Genomic DNA, 26,795 nt, shown 5'->3' with positions numbered 1-26,795 from the left:
ATTATGCTTCTTAATCCCTGCACCATTTTTCCATTTCTCCTCCTTCCCCCTCCCAGCTTATAACCCTCCACATGATCCCCATACCTATGATTCTGTTCCTATTCTGGCTTGCTTAGTTGGATTTTGTTTTTATTTTTCAGATTCAGTTGGTGGTAGTTGCAACCTCATTGTTATTTTTCTTTTTTTTAAGTATATTTTATTGATTATATTGTTACAATAGTTCCAATTTTTTCCCCTTTTCTCCCCTCCGCCCAGCATCCCCCTCCCCCAGCAAGCCCCCCAAAGTCCATGCCCATGGGTCGTACATACAACCTCTCCCACTTCACCCTTTCATATATTCTTTTTTAATTAATTAATTAATTAATTAATTATTTTAACAATAAAAAATAACAATCCCTCCCTCTCAGACTTAAGACCCTTTATAATCTTATAAAGGACAATGGGTGAAGGTCTCGAGCTCCTCTAGCTGCTTCAAGCTGGACATGGTCATCGTTCTACCTACCCTTGGGTCCAGAAATCCCTAATAAGAGTGGCAGTGTGGAGGGGACGGTGGCCTTCCCACATGGGGAAGGACCGTGCAGACTCCAGGTCAGTTGGCTGTCCCCAGACAATGGCGTGCTTGGTTTAACAGGCTGGCATTTTTGTTGTATTCTGGGGGCTACAGATTCGGCAAAAGGGTTAAAAGACATCATTCAATCCATAACCACTAGATGACAAAAGGCAGGTATTAATTTTTCAATGTCCCACATTAGGGGAAAGAAGGGCTTCTTTGGAGGAAGGTGTGCAAGGCATGTCACACCTGTCCAAAACCCTTTTGCCCTCATTGTTATTTTAATGTTCATAATTTTGACCTTCTTTTTCTTTAGTAAGTCCCTTTGACATTTCATATAATAATGGCTTGGTGATGCTGAACTCCTTTAGCTTCACCTTGTCTGGGAAGCACTTTATCTGCCCTTCATTCTAAATGATAGCTTTGCTGGATAGAATAATTTTGGTTGTAAGTTCTTGCTTTTCATCACCTTGAATATTTCTTGCCAGTCCCTTCTTGCCTGCAAAGTTTCTTTTGAGAAATCAGCTGATAGTCTCTTTTTTTAAAATATGTTTTATTGATTTTGCTGTTACAGTTGTCCCAATTTCCCTTTCCTCTGCTCCCCTCCACCCGGCGGCCCCTCTCCCTCCAGTTGTCCCCTTCTTTTAGTCCATGTCCATTGGTTGCGCATATCTTCTCAACCTCGTCCTGTCTACTCCATTCCCTCCTACTATGCTTCTTAATTCATGTACCATCTCCCTCCCTCTCCCCTTTCCCCCTCCCTGCTGACCTCCCCCCAGTATATTCCCCATACCTATAGTTCTTTTTCCACTCTCGTTGCCTATTTAGTTTGCCTTTGTTTCAATTCCCTAGCTTCTGTTGTTGGTTCTTGTGATGCAGTTTTCATTTTAATGTCCATAGTTTTGATCCTCCTTCTCCTAAACAAGTCCCTTTAACATCTCATATTATAGTGGTTTGGATCTAATGAACTCCTTCAGTTTTATTTTGTCCTGGAAGCACTTTCTCTTGCCCTTCTATTCTGAATGACAGTTTCGCTGGATAGAGTATTCGTGGCTGTAGGTTTTTGATTTTCATTACTTTGAATATTTCTTGCCAGTCCCTTCTTGCCTACAGGGTCTCCCTTGAGAAATCAGCTGATAGTCTAATTGGGACCCCTTTGTACATGATTCTTTTCTTCTCTCTTGCTTTTTTTAAGATTCTCTGTTTATCTTTAATTTTTGACAATTTGATTATAATGTATCTTGGAGTTGTTCTCCCTGGGTCCAGTTTTTCTGGAACTCTGTGTGCTTCCTTGACATGTAAGTCTATTTCCTTCCCCAAGTTAGGGAAGTTCTTTTGTGTGTGTGTGTGTGTGTGTGTGTGTGTGTTTTATTGAGCTTTATTTATTCTTTTTTCTCTCTCTAGTGAAAATATGTTCCAGGTATATTATTCAACTGCTGTTGTATTTGCATTCCTATAAATATTCCTATAAGCAACAAACTTCATTTGATAAACATTTCTTTGTAGCAATGATTATAATTTATCTATATTTTTAATCAAGGGAAGAAAAGGTACTCTAATGTGGGCATAAAAGATATTGTTATCAGGTAATGTGACTTTTGGTGAAATATTAATGTTTACAAAATATTCATTGAATAAATAACAAATCATACCCTTAAATACTTGAGGTTGGGGTTAGCGAGGGTTATATAATTCTTTGCTTAATATTGTATGTTTTGAAAAAAGCATTTTCTACTAATTGATGAAATAAATCCTAAATAAGTCATGGGTCAAAATTACAAGTTTATTTTATATATTACTCAAAAGTCAGTACGTGATTAATAAAAACACACCCAAGTCTCCACTCTTCTTTCTCTTGTCCTATAGTTTTAGAAAAGTAACTATGTCTTTATTCTATTATGTATTATATAAATACTAGTTTTGAACTTTGAATTTTATTTTCATAAAAATCCAAATAAATATAGGGCTATAGATATAATTATTCATAATGTTCTTAAACTTATTCAATGATCCAAAGTGACATTACACAAAAAATAGAAAATATAACAGATTCTTGCAAATCAGTGGAGGAACAATCAGAAAAATCTTTAATATGATCAGGTTTGTTTAAAGTGTATGTTTCAGGATAACATTTGGCTATATATACTGAACAAAATTATTCTTTATCTACAGTGTCCTATTATTTCAGGGTGGGTAGAAATAAGCTCTTTCAAAAAAAACAGGGAGCTTCATTATTTTTTTCATATAATTTTTCAGTTTCTAGTTCTTCTTCTTTGCCCTCTGGCAATCCTATAATCTGAATGTTCGGTCTCTTATAGCTGTCCCAGAGGTTTCTGATCCTCTCTTCACTTTCCTCACTTTTTGTTTCCTCTTTCTGCACTGGTTGACTGTTTGTTCCTTCCCTATGTTCCGGTTTGTTGATTTGATCTCTGGATTTTATTTCCTCAACACTTGTCTCATATGTGTTTTCACTTGTTTCAGTATAAGTGACTTTCATTCCTTCCCTGTCTTGTTCCAAATCTTTTGTTAACTCTGTAAGCCACCTTATAACTATAGCTCTGAACTGAGCCTCCAAAAGGTTTTTTATTTGTTCCTCTGTCAGGTCTCTCATCTGCTGCCTGGTGAGCTGCGTCACCGGGATTTCAATTGTTGTCTGCTTCATTTTGACAGATTTGTGTTTTGCTTTGCTTCCTGGGCAGGCTGTAGGGGACGGAGCCCCATGTACTCATCACTACCCAGCAACTGGCGGTGGTCCACCACCTTTTTCGCTGCGCTGTGGCACTTTGTGTGGGTGCGGGGGTCTAAGATGGATTTCTGCTGTTATTCTCTGCTAGGAGACCGGAATCCATCCCCTTGCCCTCTCGGCCTCTCCGTCTGACAATGGGGGGTTGCCTTTCCCAGCGTTGGGGTCGCAAGCTGCCGAGACTCGACTGCCGCCGGAATTGCACCCCCTGCCACTATCCCTGCTGCTACCACAAACAGCACCGCCCAACCTTTCCGTTCCGGTTCTGATTTCACCCCTCCTACCCACCCGACAAGCACTGCTGGTTTATAACTCCATACGTTGGGCTTCCATGTAGTTTTATTTTCTGGAATTTCTGGTTATCTTTTGTTTTGAAGTAGTTGTATTCCTCTCTAGTTGTAGAGGGAGACCAAGCGTGTCTGTCTAAGCCTCCATCTTGGCTGGAAGTCTCAGCTGATAGTCTTATAGGCACCCCTTTATAGAAAACTTTCTGCTTTTCTCTTACTGCTTTTAAGAGTTTCTCTTTATCTTGAACCTTTGACATTTTAATTATGATGTGTCTTGGTGTGGTCTTTTTGGGGTATGGCTTGTTTGGGACTCTCTGTGCTTCCTGGACTTGTATGTCTATTTCCTTCAACAAATTTGAGGAGTTTTGCTTCATTATTTTCTCACAAGAAGTTTTCAATTTCTTGCTCTTCCTCTTCTCCTTCTGGCATCCCTATGGTTTGGATGTTGGCACGTTTAAATTGTCCCAGAGATTCCTAAGGCACTCCTCACTTTTTTTCAGTTCTTGTTTCCTCATTCTGTATTGGCTGACTGTTTTTTTCTTCTTTATGCCAAATCATTGATTTGAACCCTGGTTTTCATTCCTTCACCATTGGTTTTGTGTGGATTTCTTTTTTACTTCATTTAGCATAGCCTTCATTCTTCCATTTTGTGTTTGCCATACCTAAGCATATCTGTCAAGCCTGTGAGCATCTTTATCACCAGTGTTTTGAATGCTGTGTCTGTTAGGTTGGCTATCTGCTCGTCGCTTAGTTCTCCCACTGGAACTTTGATCTGTTTTATTTTTTGGGCCATACCTCTCTGTCTGTGTTTGCCTGTGTGTCTTAATCAGAGCTGTTGTTCCTGTTACATTGTATGGGGAGGAGCCTTAGGTATTTATCAGTATAGGGCAACCCATTTCACCACGTTGTGGTGCTGTGTGTTGAGGGGTCCGAGAGGGAACAATGCCACTTGCTCAGCACTTGCCCCTGTTCCAGGCACTTCTCCCACTTCATATGGGACTAGCGCCTCTCTAGCTGTTGCCCTGGCCATCGTTCCCAGAGTGAGTGGGTCTGCGGATGTTCTAGGACCGTGGGGGCCCTTTTAAAAACAGACTCTGCTGAGAGACCACAGTTTCTTCCACTACCCCAACCCTTACTGGTTTGCACAGTCAAAAGCAATGAGGCTTTATTTTCTCCAATGCTGGGACCATGACATTTCTTAGGTATGCCACTAAGCACATTGAATTGTAATTTTTTGTTTTCTTCTCTTTCTCTTCTACCTGATCACTATCTCCATATACTAATCATCTTTGTGTCCTCAGGGCCTAACAGTGCCTCACACTCAAAAGTTTAATTAATATTTAATTAATATTTTTTGAATGAGGGACTGATACAACTAAGACCTACTTAAAGTTGCTTCAGCTATATTCTAAAGAATTTGATAAGAAGTTGGTCTTCTTTGGCCCCAACATTTTCATTCAGATTATATTATGTATTGGCATGGTCCTCTGACTAGCCTTGCTATCATCCCTTAGGTGCTATTTCTCAATCTCATTTTCTAATCTCTTTTAAAAACTGTTTTTCAACTATAATATAGTTATGACCTATGTAACAGTCATTGGATTCATTAAAACTTTGCAGACTTTTCACATTTAAAAGTAATCTTTAGCTCCATTTTCTTATTCTTCATCTGAGTATGTTTGTTGGGAAATATCAGTCATTTACATGTTCTTGGAACCAGTGTCTTCTTTGACACAGACAGTTCTAAAGTTGTTGGTGTTGTTGAACTAGCAACACAGGGTCTCTGCTTTCACTGCTGCCAGAGGGTTTAAAGCAGACATGGGAACAGAGGGTTCTTCCAGCAGTGAGTTTAGTTTCATCTGATTCAAAGCCAGTTTTCTAAAATTAACTGTGACTAAAGCTGAGAAGGCTTTTTAAAAAGACCTTTGGTGGGTTTACAAGGCCACCAGATGGCTCTATTCTTCCATCAAAGATTTGGCCATTTTACCTGTAACCAATGTATCTGGTTTTCCTGAGCTAGTGAAGTTGCAGTAACATCACTATCTCAATTCCCTAAAAATTCATTTCTTGCTTTAGGAAGTCAGTTATTTTATTTAGGCTTCTCTTACCCAAATGTTCCCAAGAAGCCCCAGGGGTCTTTATATGTGTCCAAGTATCAGTCCTGCTGGTGCTGAGCTATCACTTCATATCTTCAAACCAAACAAACATATACAGGTGCTTTCTATCCTCAAGGCAAAGATGGAAGTGAATAAGGAGAATGCCTCCCTTTGGTGTTACATTCTCTTAGTGAGGGAGGTGTCCCAAGTCAAGGTTAATTGAGCTTCAAAGTGTTGTAACAATTAGTGTTAACAGTGCTTTTTATTAATTGGCTTTTATTTTAAATTCTCTTCAGATTTCCTGATGGGGGTGATGGGCATTCATTTTTGACAAGAAAATATACAATATACTTAATATGTAGATAAATTTCCCAGTGCTAATTTTTCATAACCATCATTTTAAGTGACTTCCTAGTATGCTATTGAAAGATAATATTGCAATTTACTTAACTATTCTTCAGTTATTAGCCATATAAGTTGTTTCTTGGTTCTTGCTTTAACTGTATACAATTGTTCAGTGAATATCTTTAGACATTAAGCTTTTCCATATTTAAAATTCTTAAGGTAGACTCCTGAGACTAGATTATATGGATAAAAGTGTCTGTGAATATTTTTGTGCTTCTTGGGATAGTGTACCTAATTGCTAGAAAGCAAATCCATTCAGAAAGGAAAATAATTCCCCAATTACTAGAATATATGTATCATTATCCTTTAATATTTAGGAACATGAAAAATGGAACTAAATATCAACAAGTTATTTAGTAAGCAAAATAACAGCCTAGAGAATCAGGCTATGGTATGCAGGCCACACTAATCTCTTACTCCCTGAAAAATGGAACTAAATATCAACAAGTTATTTAGTAAGCAAAATAACAGCCTAGAGAATCAGGCTATGGTATGCAGGCCACACTAATCTCTTACTCCCAGACCCAGCTCTGGTATACTTTGGGGCTCAGGTTTTTGCTAAAAATAAACAGAACACACCTCAAGATTTCCATTTTTCTGGGAAGGAGGGTTTGTTGAGTTCCTGTGCTAGATGAGTCTCTATCTTACTTCCAGCATCCACCAGCTTAGGAACAAAGTGTCTGAGGAGCATGATAAGCTCAAGAAGAAGGAGTTGGAATCAGGGCCCAAAGCATCCCACGGCTATGGAGGTCGGTTTGGTGTGGAAAGAGACCGAATGGACAAGGTGAGTTGAAAGGGAGATATTTGCTTAATTAAAAAGGAAAGAAAGAAAGAAAGAAAGAAAGAAAGAAAGAAAGAAAGAAAGAAAGAAAGAAAGGAAGGAAGGAAGGAAGGAAGGAAGGAAGGAAGGAAGGAAGGAAGGAAGGAAGGAAGGAAGGAAGGAAGGAAGGAAGGAAGAAGAAGAAAGAAAGAAAGAAAGAAAAAAGGAAGGAAGGAAGGAAGGAAGGAAGGAAGGAAGGAAGGAAGGGAAAAGAGAAAGAAAGATTCATTCATTTGTTGGTTTTATGATTTAAAACTTGTTCAAAAGTACAATATTTATTTGGGCTTTGAAATAGAATGTCCACTATTATTTGTATTTTTTTTCCTCTATGGCAACACATAAACTATAGTAGAAAATGGAACCCAAGAGTTGAGAAGGGCTAGCTATAGTGTGTCCAGCCACCTGATAACTCCTAGACTGAAGAGACAGGAAGCACAAGTAGAGAAGGGGAAAATATATTTTAAAATCACTTACTGCTTTTAAATGTTTCTGTGTTATGTCTAAGTGGCAACTTCTCTTATCTTCTTTACTGTATATTTAATGTTTTTAGCTATATATTATACATTGTATGGTGTGTACATAGGTATGAAAAATAGTGATGCGAATTTATCTACAAGAAGCCCTCAAATATGAGTAGTTTTTATTTTATCCATAGATGCTATAAAAGTATGATAAAAGGATGCTTCTACATTGACTCATATTTTCCATTGATTTCCCTAACCTCAAAGATAAATATATTCCTAAAGAAAAAAGATTACCTTCAAGGAGAAAAAGAAAAGCCAATGAATGAGGCTGAGCTGCCTTCAATGCCCCAGCTCAATTGGAAACTCCCTGTCCAGCAGACGTTTCAGGGACATGATGCAACAAATTTATCCAGGACATTGTATTTTATCTGGGGGGAATGGGAGGTGGCTAATTTTTCTTGTGGAGAAAAGTACAAGATTCCCGTTCCCCGTGCCTTTTTTTGAGGAGGGGATTCAGGAAATACAAGGTCAAGACTTATGAATCATCAACAAGCTTTCAGATTCTTGGGTTACAGTTGTCAGTTACTGATTACAGATATCAATATAGAGGACACAGTGACTAGTCTGTGTCAGGGTCTGATAAACATCATGATGCCATGCTGACATCAGGTGCAAGGCTTCATATATTTTTAGCTACAGACTGTTTATAGTTAACTAAGAGAAGAAAAGTGCAGCAAGCTCTAAAGCATAATATGCATTCTTTAAATCCAGTTCTCATGGGAACCCTCTGAGTGGCCTTCAGTCCTGTCTGTCACATAGCCTGTCGGTTTTCCGCTGAGACTTAGAGGCCTTCTGGGAACGGGCCTGGCTCACGGCTTGGGCTACAATTCCCAAAATCACAAGAAGTGGTTCCCTACATCTCCCCCTTTTTTGTTTTTTATGACACTTATAGTAGAAAGGCCTATAAAGCTTGCTACTTGCTTTTCTCGAATATGATCATGGGAAAGCAGCTTGCAGACACATCAGAGGACACAAAGTATAACAGTGGCCAATAAGCATTTAGCTGTCCCTATTATCCATATACATAAACCAATTTTTAGGGTTCAACCATTAAAGATTATTATTTAGGGTTTGAAACACTTTTTTTTTAGTAAGCTGCTTAATGTCCACAAGCTGTTGATGGAATTCAAATTGTAGTCAATTTTAAGGTTGGTAGAAAAGGCCCCTCGAAGACAGTGCTGGATGTCTGCCTAGGAATGCTGGCTGGAGTTTCACTTCAGGGGAGTAATGCAGGGTTTTGAAAACCTTGGGTCATTGGTGAGCTGTTGTCTGGCAACCAAGGCATCCTGTCATTTCCCCAGCCACAGTACAGCTGATTCCATGGCTGAGAGTTGGGCTAGGATTTCCTGATCAATGCGAGTCTGCAACAGGATATCATAGGGACCAGTCTATTGTTTAGCCAGTGGCTATTGAGGGTCTTGAGTCTTCCAGGTCTTCAGTAAGACTTGGTCCCCTGGTTGGAGTGGGTGTAAGGGCTTGTCAGGTGGATAGATAAACCTGCAATGAGCAAACTTGTACAAAATGGTTAATTTACATAATAACTTACAAACCAGACTTTGAGTCTGTAAGACTGAGGAGACATCCAGTCGCAGGGCCTTTGCTGGAATGATAGCATTTTTGATGATGTTACAAACCTAGGACTTTCTGCAGGTAAAGCAGAGACAAGTCTATTTCTGTAATTAAGGGGTTAAACAGTGGCAGCTATGCCCTGGGAGGGAGTTGGGAGTATAGAGTGCCCCCCTGTTCCTGCTTTGAAGCTAGAGAAAGAAAAACAATTTTATTTTCGGTGATTACTACATTCCTTTAATGTGCTTAAAAGTGGGCTATTTTTATCATCTATTGACCTTGACAATTTTCACAGAGGCTAGAGAAGGCAGGGGAGATAGCAAGTTGGCACAGCTTATTCCTGGGACTGCAGCTTCTAGGTCTAAAATTTACAATGTTTCGAAGACTTATATGCTTACTTTTCCTTCTTATTTCTTTTCCACTTCCATTTCTATTCTTGAGTTACTCACTCCAATGTCCTTCCCTCCCATGCCCTGCACAATCTCTTTCCTTTATTCCTTCTTACCCTGCCTTCATCTTCTTAATTCCTTCTTTTTCCTTTCTTTTCCCTCACTTTATTTTTTCCTTCCTTGCCCCTACAGAATCCTTCTTCAGCTTGCACAGATCATCTACAACTTATTCGGACTTCCTGCAACATACATAATTCTTTTGACCTAACATTCTACAAGAAACATAATAAGTTTTTTAAAACTTAAGCCCCATTAGGTTTCTAAACATTTGACTTAGGGAGTATATTATAAAATAATATTTGAAAAGTCACCTGGGGGTGGAGAGAAATGCTGTAAGCTTACAACAGACCAATAATTTAAACTGATTTTCTTTTAGCCAGATTTAGAGGCAGAAATGATTAAGGCTTCCTTAAGACAGTTTTTCATAGGAATAATAAAGGCATCATCACAATTTAAAAAATTATAAGTGTAGATTGCTAAATTTGATTATTTCGGGAGGACTCCATACTCCCCCTTTTTTGTTTTTTAAGAAGATTTTGGTGGGTCTGTGTCAGCCAGCAGAGGTGGCAAGAATTACTGTGGCTTTCCAGGATCCCAGAGAGCAGGGTTTGGTGGAGCCAATCGTTTGGCAGCACTCCACATATTTCCCTCTCCCTCTCCCTCTCCTATTCCCATTGCAGCTTCGGAGTCTTTTAAGCCTGAGTTATTTTTCTTACTTTCCCTTTGTTTTTCTGAGGCCGCAGCACTCTGAGCCGTGGCAGTATGCAACTTTAAGAAGTTGTTGGAACAAGCAAAAGTAAATTTCCTGCTTCTTTGGATAACCCTGATCCTATTCTTTCATAGGTCCTTCTTGTTGATTTTGGTTTCATCCCTCTCCTCTGCCTTTTGAAAAAGTGGGCAAGAGGAGAGGAAAGCAAAACCAAAACCCCCATCGAAGAGCATGGCGGAAAGAAGAGTGATTCTCCCTCCCCTATCTTAACCACACAGGCAGGCTTTTCCAAGAAAGAGCCTGGGGGCTGCAATCCCTTACATGGGCAGGGGCGCCAAAATTCCCATCCATGCAGTGTTGTTGTCTATGGCCAGGCTCTTGGCCCTGCAGCCGTTCCAGGCGTCACTTCTCTTGAGTGTCCCACGTTGGGTGCCAGATGAGGCTGAGCTTGGTTGGAAACTCCTTGTCCAGCAGACGTTTCAGGACCACAGCAGAACAAATTTATCCAGGACATTGTATTTTTTCTGGGGGGGATGGGACCTGGCTAATCTCTAGTGGAGAAAAGTGCAAGATTCCTGTTCCCCATGCCTTTTATTGAGGAGGGGATTCGGGAAATACAAGGTCAAGACTTATGAATCATCAATAAGCTTTCAGATGCTTGTGTTACAGTTGACATTTACTGATTACAGATATCAATATAGAGGACACAGTGACCAGTTTGTGTCAAGGTCTATAAAACATCTTGATGCCATGCTAACATCAAGTGCAAAGTTTCATACTTTTTTTAGCTACAGACTGTTTATAGTTAACTAAGAGATACAAAAAGTGGGGCAAGCTCTAAAGCATAATATGCATTCTTTAAATCCAATTCTCATGGGAACCCTCTGAGTGGCCTTTGGTCCTGTCTGTTGCTTAGCCTTTCGATTTTCTGCTGAGACTTAGAGGCCTTTGTGGGGGGGCGGGGGGGGGGCTGGTGGGGCGCTTGGCTCACGGCTTGGGCTACAATTCCTGAAATCACAAGGAGCAGTCCCCTACAAATGAAAGCCTTTAGTTCACCCTTAAAAGGTATTTTGTTTTGTCATTGTGTAAAGTACAGTGTAGGCATTGCATTCTTTCTTGAAATTCCTAGGAAGAAAGCAGTCATTTATTCTTAAATTCAAGAAGCAAAACTGACCTACAGGTACCGCAAAGTATGGCAAAGCCAGTTCCCAGGAACTTTTACAGGCTCATGCTTCCATCAGTCTCTGTACTGATGCTGCTTATCCCAGCATGGGATTGGAAATATTGGAGGAAGGAGAAGTTTCTAATTTCTTCTTAGCTGAGATTCTGCAATACATTGTTATTTGGTTTGAAGTATTACTCAATTCCCAAACTATTAAAATATCCATATCTAAATATTAGAAGAGACATAACTTTTTAAAACCAAATAGAAAATAAATCAGTAGATGGAGTAAAAAGTGGAGGGGAATAGAAAAGATTTAAGTTACATGCCATCTTGGACTACTCACAGTATTGCCTACCAACCTCCTTTGTTATAAGGAGTCAGTCACTGTTAAATGTTAGGGCTCAGGTGGCATCTCTGAACTTTGATGGTCATACATGAGAAAAGATTCAGAACAAAAGTGCCTGGCTGTTTATGTGAATATTCTATCCTGACTGAGGCATCCAGTCAGTCCCCTTTGCTCTCTCCCCAGTAACTACCCTCATTTTCATTTTGGCGAACAAAGCCCTTGTTTTAGCTCTGTTTTGTTTCTGGTTTAACCGCAGCTCTGTCTTCCTAGTCTCTATCCTTCTGGTTACCAGTCTGTCATATGGGAGTTTCCTGAAGGATGAGTTCTCTGTGGCATTAAGGAAGAATCAGGATGTGTGAGACTCCAGAAACCACCTTGCTCTCCCATAATTTGTTCTTTGGCCTTGGGGTCAGAGGCTATGAGTCTGACTCAGGATGGAATTTCTTGTATTCTCACATCCCATCCCATCTCTGCATAATTTTATTTCTTTATGGCATTTTTATTTTATCACTTATTCCGTCCTCTCTTTTTCTCAGAGTGCTGTGGGCCATGAGTATGTTGCTGAGGTGGAAAAGCACTCTTCTCAGACTGACGCTGCCAGAGGCTTTGGGGGCAAATATGGAGTTGAGAAGGACAGAGCGGACAAGGTAAGTCACAACTCTCTTCCCCACACCATCCAACTCAGATCATGTGGGACTTAGCAACACTCCCCCTTGAATGCGGGTCTATGCTTCTCCTGTGAAAAACAGGACAGTGGACTCAAGGCAGGTCTATCGTGAGGACAGATCCTGTGATCTCCCTCAGCAGGTTCCTTGGTGCCACTCCTGGAGGCCACATGCTGAGCTGAAAGATATTGATTTAAACGAGACAAAGACTCTCAAACTCTGCTTGAATAAGGAATCCCTCAGATCATTGATTTTTGTTATACCTGTACACATGAAGATAGAAGAGGGAAATCCAAAGCTCCTCAAACATCAAAACCTTAACAATACATATGCTTTTCAGGAAAACAAAGATGTCAGCTTAAGTGTTATTACCATGGCAGCAAATAATCAAGTATAACAACTAATTAGGGTTACAATGTTTTTAGAAAATAAAGGTTACTTTTCACATTATTTAGCACCAAATCCCTGAAGCCCAGGTGTTTAAAGACTCTCTTATTCAAAAAATAAAAATAAATAAATAAAAAGAAAGTTTAAAGAGAGGGGAAAAAAGGGCACGTGATTACAGATGACAGAGTGGTCACGAGAGTGCAATTGGCAACTAACTCACTGATGTTCTCAGTTCTACTCCTCAGTAGATCAAATTCTTTGCTCTCTCTTTGTAGGTGCAGAATAGTGTGTCTTCCCCTGCAGCTGCACACGGGGGACGGCTCCTTCATAGCGAGCTAAGATGCTTTTTTAATTTTCAGTTGTTTATTCGGTGGGCTTTAATCCTTAAAGCAAAGTGTTAAATGTTACTTCATTGTAGGTGGAAAACACACCAGGAAAGTTTAAAACATACTCTAATGGAAAGGAAATATTCAGAGGGTAATTTTTAAGGCAGTAATGGAATATGGAGCATGTTGAGTATAGTTATCTCTAATCAGACTGGAATATTTTTTCCATCTTGACCCCCATCTGCCTTTGCCTAATGTTTCATTGTTCTCTTTCATCTTCTGCCTCACAGCCACATACTGAATCACCTAAACAATCAGTGTCTCTTGTCAGCCAAGAAATAATACATACTAATAGCTCTTAAGATGCAAAATCTAGACTGACTTAGAGACTCGTAGTTACTTAGCCAGTTGGAGATGTAGCTACATGGTGACGTTAGGTATTAGCCAATACTTATACCCAGTCTCAGGAGAAGCAAGGGTCCAGACTCTCCTGGCTGCTTCTCAGCCCACCAAAATCCACATCTGTGTTTAAGGAAAGAAGAGGCACGGTGTAAATAAATTAGGGATAGTATACTATCTCTTACATGTGCATAGTACCTTTCTAATTTACAAGGCACTAATATCTCATTTTAGTTTCCTGAGAGTTAGGAGGAAAAGCACTAATTTACTGAGTAATCCAATGAAAACACTTTTACATACCTTGCCCCATTTAGTTGTCACAATATCCCAGATGAAGATGGATCATTTCTTCCATCTTACAGTTGATGTTAATGAGAGGGATATGTATTTTTGTTTTATATTTTAAAAGACTGAGGCTCAAATATTAAAGGGCATGCCTACAGTTAAGCAACTATAATAAGTAGGGGAGGTGGGGTTTGAATCTAGAACTTTCTGTGTCCAGAGTCCTTGTCCGTTGATTTGTAGCACACCGCCTCTACACCAGCCTATCAGGGTGCCATCTGTTCCTACATGAACCCCATACGCGGGCCTGGGCCCCTGTGAATGAACCTCTGGACTGAGCTGGGAGTAAGGGTAAGTGACAGAGGGGGAAGTTTTACAGCTTTGACTCTAACCAATTCTCTCTCCTTTTCTTTGTAGTCGGCAGTTGGCTTTGATTACAAAGGAGAAGTGGAGAAACACACATCTCAGAAAGGCAAGGACCCTGCACTTCAGTTTTAGCAACCTGACTGCCCTGCTGTTCTGCTTGGACTTAAACTAGCAACAGCTGTCACAACACCCTTTTAGTTCTGTGACCCGATTCATCACTATTTCATTTTTTTTAATCCTCACCTGAGAACATTTTTTTTTTTTCATTGCTTTTAGAGAAATAGGGAGAAACAGAGAGAGAAAAATCAATATGAGAGAAACATCGATTGGTAGCCTTCTTGAACTTGCCCCAGCCAGGCATCAAGCCCGCCCCCTGGGTATGTGCCCTGACTAGGAATCAAACCCGCAACCTTTCGGTCTACCGGATGACACTCCAGCCATCTGAGCCACACAGGCCAGGGCTCATTTATTTTTAAATCCAAGTGTGTACTTGCTTCTTCCTTTTTCCTTTATCACTTTCTGTGAAATTGATCAAGTTTTCTTTAGTCCCTTTTTTCTCTAATGGATTAAAATAAGATATTGTACGCCTCTATTTTAGGAGGTTATCCTTAAGTTTTAACATGCATCTTCGAATTAAATTTTAAATTAATCATTATCTCTTCCTGGGTTATATAGGAAATATAGAAAATTTTAATTGCATTCTACATTCTTTGTAACAACTGGACAATTATTATTGTTTGGTATATTGATTATTACCTAGTAAATGCTTACTTATTTTTTTTTTAATTATATTTTATTGATTATACTATTACAGTTGTCCTGATTTTCCCCTTTGCCCTCCTCCACCCAATACCCCCCACTCCCTTAGGAAATCCCCCCACCATTGTTCATGTCCATGGGTCATGTATATAAGTTCCTTGGCTTCTCCATTTCCTATATTGTACTTTATATCCTCATGGATATTCTGTAACTACCTGTTTGTACTTTATAATCCCCTCACCTCTTCACCCATTTTCCTAGGCTCCCTTCCCATCTGACAACCATCAAAATGCTCTCTGTATCCATGATGCTGTCTCTGCTCTTCTTGTTTGCTTAGTTTGTTTTTCAGATTCAATTGTTGACAGATTCGTATTTTTTGCCATTTTATTATTCACAGTTTTTATCTTCCTTTAACATTTTATATAATAATGGTTTGGTGATGATGAACTCCTTTAGTTTTTTCTTGTCTGGGAAGCTCTTTATCTGCCCTTCAATTCTAAATGATAGCTTTGATGGGTAGAGCAATATTGGCTATAGATCCCTATTTTTTATGACTTTGAATATTTCTTGCCAATCCCTTCTAGCCTGCAAAGTTTCTTGAGAAATCATTTTGGTAGAGCTGCTTTGACACCATGTCTTGGTAAGTGGCCTAATGTAGTCTATTGGGAACTCCCCTGTAGGTAACTAACTGCTGTTCTCTTCCTTCTTTTAAGATTCACTCTTTGTCTTCAACCTTTGGCATTTTAATTATGATATGTCTTGGAGTGGGCTTCTTTGCATTCATCTTGTTTGGGACTCTCTGTGCTTCCTGGGCTTGCATGTCTATTTCCTTCACCAAACTAGGAACGTTTTCTTTCATTATTTTTTCAAATAGATTTCCAATTTCTTGCTCTTTCTCTTCTCCTTCTGGTACCACTATGATGTAAATGTTGGAACTCTTGAAGTTGTCCCAGAGGCTGCTTATACTATCCTTGTTTTTTTTAATTCGTTTTTCTTCTTGTTGTTCTGATTTGTTGTTTTTTGCTTCCTTATGTTCCAAATCATTGATTTGGTTCTCGGCTTCATCCATTGTACTGCTGTTTCCCTGTAAATTGTTTTTTTTATCATTTGTTCCTGACTGAATCTTTTTTATGCTGCTGAGGTCCTCACTAAGTTCTTTGAGCATCCTTATAACCAGTGTTTTGAACGCTACATCTAATAGATTGCTTATCTCCATTTTATTTAGATCTTTTTTTCCTGGAGTTTTGATCTGTTCTTTCATTTGGGCCATATTTCTTTACCTCCTTATTTTGGCAGTCTCCCTGTGTTTGTCCCTGTGTATTAGGTAGAACTGTTTTGACTCTGTGTCTTGGTAGAGGTGTCCTTAGGGTTCAGTGGCACAGCCTCCCCTATTACCCAAAGTTGGTACTCAAGGTGTGCCCTACATGTGGCCTGAGTATACCTGCCTCTTGCAGTTGAGACTTGGTTGCTGTTGGCAGATCAGTGGGAGGGATTTAACCATGCCAGTCAGCTGCAAGAATTGACTGTGGCCACTTACCACCAATCTCTGCCCTCCATGGAGGATCACTGTGCAGGGGCAGGGTGGTGGTGCTCCAGTGTGGTCTGTAGCTGTCCACTGGGTGTGCCGACCCTGTGGTTTCCCAGGTGGTGTAGGCCAAGGTCAGCCCCCACCTGTGTTTTTCTCAGAGGCACCCTACCTGAGCTATAAAGCAATCTGAGATAGTTGCTGCTTGTGCTGGGTTTGGAGATTCCCAGATGAAGCCAAGCTGTGTAAGTGGGCTGCTGCTAGTTCCAGGCCTGGGGCTCACTGAGGCCAGCTATTGCTTGTTCGAAAGGATTTAGGAAGTTGTGCAGCATGAACCAAGACCAGCCATTCATATGGAAAAGCTGCTTGGGTGGGCGCCTCAGTTGGGTGGGACAGAGTCTCTGGGGACCTCCAAGGTGTGTCAAACAGTATGAGCCAGGCTGATGGAGTCTCAGATCTGGCACTAGCTTGCCTGCTCTGTTGGGAGAGGGTCTAGAAAAGGGGGTAATGACCTCTGCTCACCTTGATGCCAGATACTTCAGTTCTTCCCTGTATGCCACTGGTGCTTTTCAGGCTGCTACCCCAGTGCTGGAGCTCAGAGGCAATGAGTCTGAGTAGGTAAGTACATGTGTGGGTTCTTGAAGAGGAACTGCTTGGGGCTCCAGCAGTTTCTTCCACCAACTCAAACGCAGCTGGTTTTTGCAGCCAGAAGTTGTGGGGACTTATTCATCTTGGCACTAGAACCCTGGGCTGAGGAGCTTGGTGTGGGGCTGGGACTCCTTGCTTCTGAGACATCCCTCCCAAATTTTTATTTTCCACACACATGGGTGTGGGACCAGCCCTTTTCGTGTCTGCACCCCTACTATCAGTCTGGATGGATGTGGTTTCTTTAGTTCCATAATTGTCAGCCTTCCGTTCAACTTGATTTCTGACAGTTCTGAGTGATGGTTGTTCTATATTTTAGTTGTAATTTTGATGTGGTTGTGCAAAGAGGTGAGCCACGTCTGCCTACACTGCCATCTTGACCAGGAGTTCATAAATGCTATTTAAATTGACAACATATTCACCAACTCTGAGCTCATCATTGTTTGCTGTGTTTCATTATTTTCTCCTTGCTCCTATTTTATTCTTGCTAATGTATACTCTTTGATAGTTCTTTCTGTGAGTCCACAAAAGAACTCCCAAGCTTTGACTTAAAAATGTCTATTTTCTTACACTCTTCATTATTATTTTACATTCATCACTTTGAAGGTATTATTTCATTACCTCTAGCATCTCTCTTGTGTCGTCATCATCCCTTTGTAGGTAATATGTGTTTTCTCTGTTCTTTTTTTATTGGAAGGTTTTCTTTTTGTCTCTGATATTATAAAATATCAGCATACATCTAGATGTTGGATCTATTTTTATTATTTACATTATACTTATCAGTCTCTTCGAACTGCAGAGTGACTCATGGAAAGTTCTCAGGCATATTTTTTTAATAGTACCTTTCCTCTCATTTATTCTTCCTTCTGGAACTCATATTAGATGTGTATTAGAAATTTTCATTCTCCTCTTGATGTCTTTTTTTAAAGACTCTTTTTAAAGAGAATTTTTAGGTTTACAATAAAATTGAGCAGTAAGTACAGAGATTTACCATACACTCACACCCCAACACATCCATAGTCTTCCCTATTATCAGCATCACTCACCAGAACAGTACATTACTTACCAAGGATGAATCGACATTTATATATCATAATTACCCAAAGTCCCTAGATTCACTCTTTCATTTTAAATTTTTTTCTTTTTTTAAATCGTATTTTTCCATTACCCTTTATTCAAATTTTTTTCTAAAGATTTTATTTATTTATTTTTAGAGAGAAGGGAAGGGAGAGAGAGAGAGGGAGAGAAACATCAATGTGTGGTTGCCTCTTGCATGCCCCCAACTGGGGACCTGCAAGAGGCAACCAGGCATGCACCCTGACTGGGAATTGAACCAGCGACCCTTTGGTTTTCAGGCTGGCACTCAATCCACTGAGCCACACCAGCCAGGGCTCAAAAAATTTTTTTCAATTACAGTTTACATTCTATATTACCTTGTATTAGTTTCAGGTGGTTTGACAATCATACTTTACAGAGTGTACACCTGATATTTCAAGTACCTACCTGGCACCGTACATAGTTATTACAGTGTTATTGACTGTATTCCCTATTCTGTGCTATACTTTACATCCCTATGAATATTTTGTGATTGTTAATTTGTACTTTTTAATCCCTTCACCCAGTCACCCAATCTCCCTCCCCTCTGGCAACCATCAGTCTGATCTCTATATCTATGAGTCTGTTTCTATTTTGTTTGCTTATTTATTTTGCTCTTTAGGTCCAAATATAAGTGATATCATATAGTATTTTTCTTTCTCTGTCTTACCATGCTGTCACAAATGGTAAGACTCGATGCATTTTTATGGCCATGTAATATTTCATTGTATACTCTTGTATATGTACCACCACTTATTTATCCACTAATCTTTTGATAGGCACTTGGATTGTTTCTAGATCTTGGCTATTATAAATAATACTGCAACGAACATAGGGGTACATATATTCTTTTGAATTAGTTTCTTTGGTTTCTTCAGATATATGCCAAGAAGTAGAATTGCTTGGTCATAAGGCAGTTCCATCTTTAATTTTTTGAGGAGCCTCCATACTGTTTTCCACAGTGGCTGCACCAGTCTGCATTTCCACCAACAGTGCAGTAGGGTTCTCTTTTCTCTGCATCCTCATCAGCACTTTTTGTTGATTTACTGATGATAGCCATTATGGCAGGTGTGGGGTGATATCTCATTGTGGTTTTAATTTGCATTTCTCTGATGATTAGTGACATTGAGCATCTTTTCATAGGTCTATGGGCCATATGAATATTGTATATTCTATTCAGGTCCTCTGTCCATTTTTCCATTGTATTGTTTTGTTTTTTTTATGTTGAGTTGTATGAGTTCTTTATAAATTTTGGATAGTAACGCCTTATTGGATATATCATTGGCAAATATCTTCTCTCATTCAGTAGTCTGTCTTTTTGTTTTGTTGATGGTATGTTTAGTGTTGTAACAAACTGCCAAACTGTCTTCCAAGGTATCTGTACCATTTTGCATTCCCACCAGCAATGTATAAGAGTTCTTGTTGTTTCACATCCTTACTAGCATTTAGTGTTGTGAGTGTTCTGGATTTGGGCCATTGAAATAGGTGTGTCCTTTGTATCTCAGTTTAATTTGCATTTCCCTGATGACATATGATGTGGAACATCTTTTCATATGCTTATCTCCTACCCAGTCCCCAACCCTGTATCCCACCCCCCGACAACTGTCAGCCTGCTCTTTATCTATGAGTCTGTCTCTCCTTTGCTTGTTAGTTCATTTTATTCATTTGAGTCCATATATGAGTGAAATCATATGGCATATGTCTTTCTCTGACTGGCCTCTTTTTATTGTTGAGATTTTTATTGTTGACACTATTACAGATGTCCCTCGTTTCCCCCTCCTTTTTCTACCTCCATGCGGACCCTGCCCTCTCCCCAACCCCCAGCTCTTGACACACGATTGTCTGTCCATGGGCTATGCATATATGTGTTTTGGCTAATCTCTTCACCTTCTTTCATCCAGTCCTCCCCTGCCATGAATCCATGCCTCTGGTTCTATTTTGTTTGTCAGTTTATTTTGTTCATTAGATTCCACAGATAAGTGAGATCATGTGGTATAAGTGAGATCATGTGGTATTTGTCTTTCTCTGACTGGCTTATTTTGCTTTGTGTAATACTCTCTGGAGACCTGTGTAAATCTCATGGAGATTTTCTATCCATCCTGTTGCAAATGGTAAAATTTTCTTCTTTTTATGACCACGTAGTGTTCCACTGTGTAAATGTACCACAGCTTTTCTGTCCACTCATCTACTGATGGGCACTTGGGCTGTTTCCAGCACTTGGCTATTGTAAAGAACATTGCTGTGAACATAGGGAGGCATATGTTCTTTCTGATTGGTATATTGTTGAGTTTTAAGAGTTCTTTGTATATTTTAGATAAAAGTATTTATCAGAAGTATCTTTTGCAAATATTTCTCTGTGGCTTATCTTTTCATTTCCTTGACATTGTATATTTTTCACAGAGCAGGTGTTTTTTAATTTTAATGATATCCAGGCTTCTCAATTATTTTTTTCACAGATTATGTCTTTGGTGTTATATCTAAAAAGGTCACCACACCTAAGGTCATCTAGGTTTTCTCCCACATTCTCTAGGAGTTTTATAGTTTTGCATTTTACACTTAGATCTATGATATTTTGAGTTAATTTTTATAAAAGGTGTAATGTTTGTATCTAAGCTTTTTTTTCATGTGGATGTCCAGTTGTTCGAGCACCATTTGTTGAAAAGACTATCTTCTCTCCATTGTATTGCCTTTGCTTTTTTGTCAAAGATTAGTTGACTATATTTATGGGGGTCTATTTGTGGGCTCTCTATCCTGTTTCATTGATCTATTTTTCTATCTTATTTTTTTTTTTACCACACTGTCTTAATTACTCTAACTTTATACTAAGTCTTTCAAGTTAGATAGCAGTGGTCTCAGCACTGTGTTGGCTATTGGGTCTTTTGCCTCTCCATAAACTTGAGACTCAGATGTCACTATTCAAAAAAAAACTTGCTGGGATTTTGATTGGGATTGCATTGCATCTATGGGTCAATCTGGGAAAAACTGACATCATGACAATATTGAGTCTCCCTTTCCATGAACATAGACTCTATCTCCATTTACTTAATTTTTCTTTGTTTTAAATCATCAGGATTTTCTTTATATAGATCTTGTACATTTTTAGATTTATACATAAATATTTCTTCATTGAGGGTGCTAATATAAATGGTATTGTATTTTAATTACAAATTCCACTTATTCGTTTTTGTATATAGGAAAGCAACTGACTTTTGTATATTAACCTTATATTCTGCAACCTTGCTATAATTACTTATTAGTTGCAGGAGTCTGCTTATCAATTCTTTAGGATTTTCTACACAGACCATCATGTCATCTGTAAACAAAGACAGTTTTATGTCTTCCTTTCCAGCCTGTATATCTTTTATTTCCTTTTCTTGTTTAAAGGAGTAGGTAGAGGCTAATTTTCTACTTCTCAGCCCCCTGTTCTTTTATTGAAATTAGAACCACAGATCCTAGATTCTAACCCTAGGCACTAAATTTAGTACTTAAAACACCCTTGGATTTTCTCTGACATTAGTTCATAATTACCCTCATCTACTGCTTGGATTTATCAATTTATTTTTGGAGCCAGAATTATTTCCCCCTTTTCTCTTTTGAGCTTCACTATTAACAATAACAACAACATAAAGATTGTTATATTTTAGCTAACATTTCTAAATATTTGTATGGGGGTAGGGAGAGGCATATATTTCATGTAGATACTCCTTTTTTCCCCATGGAAGCCTCTCCTTATTCTCTCTATACATTCCCTTTCCTTGAAGAAGGGAGAAAATTGAAATGATCTTCTCTTGGTATGGAAGTAAGAGAAGAGAAAAAGAGTGAACAATGTTAAAGCTCACAAAAGATGGCTTAGAACACCATTTCCTCTTGACTTCTCTCTTCAGTGGCTCTTCCCTGTGGGCTGAGAGTGGGCTCTCATGACTGCTCTTCCCACCATAGATTACTCTCGTGGCTTTGGTGGCCGTTACGGTGTAGAGAAGGATAAATGGGACAAGGCAGCTTTGGGATATGACTACAAAGGAGAAACAGAGAAACACGAATCCCAGAGAGGTAAGTTGGGACTAGAGAGGAGGAAGGTCACGAAACATTATAGAGTCTTCGTTCTTCCTTTCTGGAAGCTGACACAGAAGACCCAGAATACGGAGGAGCAGACGTGCAGCGCAGGTGGTGAGGTGAAGAGTAATAAGTGTGTATGTGCAGGGGTCAGTGGGGGCGAGCCAAAAGGGGTGGAGAGGAAAACAGTAAGATTAGGAGCAGGACAGGAAAGGGAGGCTAGAGGGAAGGGGCCACTGAGAAAAGAGTGGAGGCAGAAAGGCTGGTGATGATAAGAGTAGATCTGGCTACGATTCTTAAAGGCCCCTCTGCCTCACGGAGGGTAGAGAGGTCTCCTTCCTCTTCGGGACCCATAGAGGATGGCTGGAGGGCTCTCCTGATTTTTTTCTGTTTCTTCCTTTACATTTTTCCCTTTTTCTGTCACTTTTTTCTTTTTATGTAGTCCAATTCCCATCTCTCTCGCCTCCATTCTTCTTCCAAGTTTTTTCTCCCAGTCCTTTTGCTGCTCTTCCTGCCCATGCCTCTCTCTATCCTCTGATTCTCACACTTCCTCATCCATTTTTCTGTTTTCCTCATTCCTGTTTTCTGGTCATTTTACCCACTGCCCCCTCTTCCCACCCATTTCCAGCATTTTAACTCCTGTATGACTCTCAGACCTTTCTGTCCTGCAGATTATGCCAAGGGCTTTGGTGGTCAGTATGGAATCCAGAAGGACCGAGTGGATAAGGTAAAGTACCGAAATACCAATTTCGTGAAAATAGTTTCCCAAACTGCATGGAAGTGCATTCAGTAGAGTGGGAGGCAAAGCTGGAAAAAAGATGGAAAAAGCTAAGTGTCCGGAGCTGTCCTCCGAGTGTCCTGAACTCCCCATTGACTGTCCTCAGTGTCTAAAGAGCATGTCTTCTGAAGCCCAAGCTCTAACTGAGGAGAGGGAAGGGAGGCAGAGAGAGACAGAGAGATGTGTAAACTCCAGGGAAAGGTGATGTTTAAAATTTCATTGACTGCTTAGCATTGTTCATCCCAGTCTGAGGTCTCTTCCCACTCCGTGTCACTATCCTCCCCAAACCCTCCTCATGCCTCAGCCAGGGGCCTGCTGCACTCCATGCAACTGGATTTGGAGATGTGGGTGTCTAGGTACACTGCACTTTCAGAAAGGGGAGCTGAACCCAGCAGTTTAGAACTTCTTTTTTCCTTTTCTCTGCCACAAAACAACAGTATTGGATACCCTGTCCAACTATTGAGGATCAAATGATTAGCATACCACCAATGGCGGCGTCAATCTCTAACACTGCTTTCTGAGTCACTACCACTTCCTCACCACCACCACCCCGCTGACACACACCTGCTGTTCTCCTGCAGAGTGCTGTTGGCTTCAATGAAATGGATGCCCCAGGCACAGCTTATAAGAAGACAACACCCATAGAGGCTGGTGAGTCTTAACAATTCCCTTTCTCTATGCTCCTCAGCTGCTTTTTCCTTCTCATTTTTTCTTCTTTCCAGACTACCTCCTCCATGCTTTTATCTCCCAAGATTAGTTGAGGTACGCTTGACCCCTACCCTCTCCTTGACTGTGTCTATAGCTTCTAGTGGTGCCCGTGGACTAAAGGCAAAGTTTGAGTCCATGGCTGAGGAGAAGAAGAAGCAGGAAGAAGAGAAGGCACAGCACATGGCCAGGCAGCAACAGGAGAGAAAGGCCCTGGTAAAGATGAGCCATGAAGCTCGGCAACCAGCAACCGCTGTGGAAGAGCCAGTGGTGCCAGTCCCATTGCCTAAGAAAATCTCCTCAGAGGTGAGTGCTTGGTGCTCTGGGATCCATATCCAACTCTCCTTGCCCAGACAGGAGCCTAAAGGGTCCAAATCATTGGCAGAGAATAAGACACATGTTTCCCCTGTGTTACGCAAATTTTATATAAGTTCTGTTCCTGTCTTAAGGAAGATTTCAGTCTGACTGTGTAATTGAGCCTCATCTGTACCAGAATATTAGAAAAACAAACAAACACGGGTTATACAGGATAACGGAAGACAGGTCACCAGCCAATGCAGCCAATCACTGCTGCAGGAACTAAGAGGAAGAAGCCATCACTATAGATTGGAGCCTATCTTGAGAAATGAGTTTGATTTGGATTGGCAGAGTTAGGAGGTGGTGTTGCAGGTCAGTATAAGAGAGAAGGTGGAGTCTTGCTTGCTTACTGGAGAGATGCTTCATTCTCCATAGGTCTGGCCTCCTGCAGGGAGCTGTCCATCGTCAGAGCCTGAGCCTGTGAGACCCAACAGGGAACACCCAGTGTCCCCTCTGCCTTCAAGGCAGGAACCTCCTGAGGTAAGCAGAGGCCCAGAGATTCTCTGTCCTTTCCCCATGTCCTCATGTCTTAGGAAGGTGGGTCATAGACCATCACAACCATCCTGGTTTGTCTGGGACTCTCCTGATCTTAATATTGATAGTCCTGCATTCTGGGAAAGCACCCCGTCCTGGGAAGACTAGGAGAGTTGGTCATCCTAGCTGTGGTATTCCCAAAACTGTGCTTTTGCTTCAGTGTTTTCTTAGTCTAACAAGGAATCTGACTTGTTTCCCATATCCCTCATACCATATTCCTCATACCATTTACATTCCTCTCCTATCATTTCTTGGAATGTATTTTGAGTTGGTAGATATGAGAGGAGGTTGAGGAATGAAGCTGGATGAAAGCCTGTGTATCCTAGAAAAGGCTGTTAGATGGCAGCAAGGGTGGAGCGTAGAAGGGGTAGGGTTGTGATGGGTGGGATCTTAGCAGTCTTTCATTGGGAAGTTTTGGAGAGGAAGCTCCTGGTGAGTGTGCCCTGACCCACACTGTGTCTTCTCAGGATGATGAGAAGCCCCCAGCTTTGCCCCCCAGGACTTTGGAAGGCCTCCAGCTGGTGGAAGAACCAGTATATGAAGCAGAGCCTGAGCCTGAGCCTGAGCCTGAGCCTGAGCCTGAGCCTGAGAATGACTATGAGGATGTTGGGGAGGTGGACAGACATGAGCAAGATGATGAACCAGAAGGGGACTATGAGGATGTGCTGGAGCCTAAGGATCCCTCCTTCCCCTCCTCTCTGGCTGGTGAGTGGTTGAGAGAGAATCAGCTCTTGAATTTGGTCAGATGTGTGGGGGGCGAGGGGGTGGTAAGAAGAAGAATTGCCCCATTACCCAGAAGAACCTGTTTGTTTTCCTTCTCCCTGTTGGTGAGACCGTGTTTCTATTTCTCACAATGCAGGAGCACCAGGCTGTCCTACTGGGGCTGGGATCTCAGCGGTAGCCTTGTATGATTACCAAGGAGGTAGGTTGGGAGTGGCCTGTGGGGTCTGGTGGTTGAAGGCCCTTGAAATGAGAAGGGGATGAACTCTGAGGGTCAGGGAAGGGTCTAGGCTTGGCATCAAGAAGAACTAGGCCTATCTCCCTTTCTGAGGTTTAGAGTGGGCACAGGGGTAAAGGGATTCCTGTCTGACCATCCTAATACCCCATCAATTTCCTCTCCAGAGGGAAGTGATGAAATTTCTTTTGATCCAGACGACATCATCACTGACATTGAGATGGTGGATGAGGGCTGGTGGCGGGGACGTTGCCACGGCCACTTTGGACTCTTCCCTGCAAATTATGTCAACCTTCTCCAGTAAATGGCCCTGTATTCTGTATTCTGCCCTGTGACTTCCCATGTCCAAAGTGGCTCTGCCTCCACCTCCTCCCATTCTGCTTCAAGTGTCTAATAGGATGTCATGAGTTCCTGAAGTTCTAGATAGACTTCCCTTTCCCTCTCCATTAGGGCTTGGGGCAGAGAAAACATGAGGAAGGAGCTCTCCTTCAGTGTCCTCTCTATCCTGTGTGAGCTCATAGACATTTATCTTATTGTCTCTCCTCCTTTCCCATGAGCGCTCCCTCTAACAGCCCAAGCCCTGCCAGCTGCTTTCTTGGGCTCTGAGCTTCCTGGTTTGCTTACCTGGGAAGGTATGTCTGGATTGCCTGGTTTACCTGGTTGTGCTTTTGCTTACTTTCCTTGCCTGCAGAGGTCTTTTCTCTGCTCAGTCTTAAAATTGGAAATAAAGTGGGACTATATTTCACCTCTAGGCTGAGGTAAATAGTGCTTTTTGTACAGCCCTTGATGGCCTTGGCTCTCATGGCTCCAATTTTCCTTCCCTTTCAGGCATATCCAGAAGACTTCCTCCTACCACTGCCCTTCTCCTCTGCCCTGGGTCCCTAGGGCTGGGCCTTTTTTAAAAGGCTGTACTTAAACCCAGTCCAAAACAGATCAGCCTGAGGAATGGTAGGAAGGGAGATGGGGGCAGGAGGCCAGGTAGTGTCAACTTCTGTTGGCTTCCGCAGTTGTGAGAGGCCAGCCACCTTCTGCCTGGGAGTAATGACTACATTCTTTTAGGACAATTTGATTCTTGAGGAAGAAGCACAAATTAGGGAGTAGAAGAAGGAGGAAAAGGGAGATTTGCCAACAACAAAAAAAGACAAAAGCTAAAGGAACACAGGCTCTGATGAAGTGGTAAGAGGATTTAGGTAGAGTGTGCTCTACTCAAGAAAATCCAGGCTTCTTTGTAGCTAGCTGGATGACTAAAATTGGTGGCCAAGTAAGAGGGTAAATGGAAGAAGCTCATGAAATTTCTGTGTGGT

At 40.9% G+C, this 26,795-nt stretch overlaps 1 protein-coding gene across 1 annotated transcript in view; it reads left to right on the top strand.

Moving 5' to 3' along the window:
- HCLS1 (hematopoietic cell-specific Lyn substrate 1) overlaps positions 1 to 26,236 on the top strand; it is a 32,082-nt gene extending 5,846 nt beyond the window's left edge. Inside the window, exons 4-14 of the mRNA XM_090277153.1 lie at positions 6,736 to 6,865; positions 12,197 to 12,307; positions 14,137 to 14,191; positions 22,049 to 22,159; positions 22,834 to 22,889; positions 23,522 to 23,591; positions 23,743 to 23,951; positions 24,378 to 24,482; positions 25,004 to 25,241; positions 25,396 to 25,458; positions 25,659 to 26,236. Of these exons, the coding sequence (XP_090133279.1) occupies positions 6,736 to 6,865; positions 12,197 to 12,307; positions 14,137 to 14,191; positions 22,049 to 22,159; positions 22,834 to 22,889; positions 23,522 to 23,591; positions 23,743 to 23,951; positions 24,378 to 24,482; positions 25,004 to 25,241; positions 25,396 to 25,458; positions 25,659 to 25,795 (1,285 nt within the window). The 3' untranslated portion in view covers positions 25,796 to 26,236. The remainder of the gene's footprint in view (positions 1 to 6,735; positions 6,866 to 12,196; positions 12,308 to 14,136; positions 14,192 to 22,048; positions 22,160 to 22,833; positions 22,890 to 23,521; positions 23,592 to 23,742; positions 23,952 to 24,377; positions 24,483 to 25,003; positions 25,242 to 25,395; positions 25,459 to 25,658) is intronic.
- The last annotated feature ends 559 nt before the right edge of the window (positions 26,237 to 26,795 follow it).

The sequence above is a fragment of the Furipterus horrens genome, unplaced genomic scaffold (assembly GCF_987537825.1).
Source record: "Furipterus horrens unplaced genomic scaffold, mFurHor1.1.pri manual_scaffold_1, whole genome shotgun sequence".
Classification (NCBI taxonomy): Eukaryota; Metazoa; Chordata; class Mammalia; order Chiroptera; family Furipteridae; genus Furipterus; species Furipterus horrens.
The sequence above is the reverse complement of the archived record's forward strand: the minus strand, read 5'-3'. Positions and strand labels throughout refer to the sequence as shown.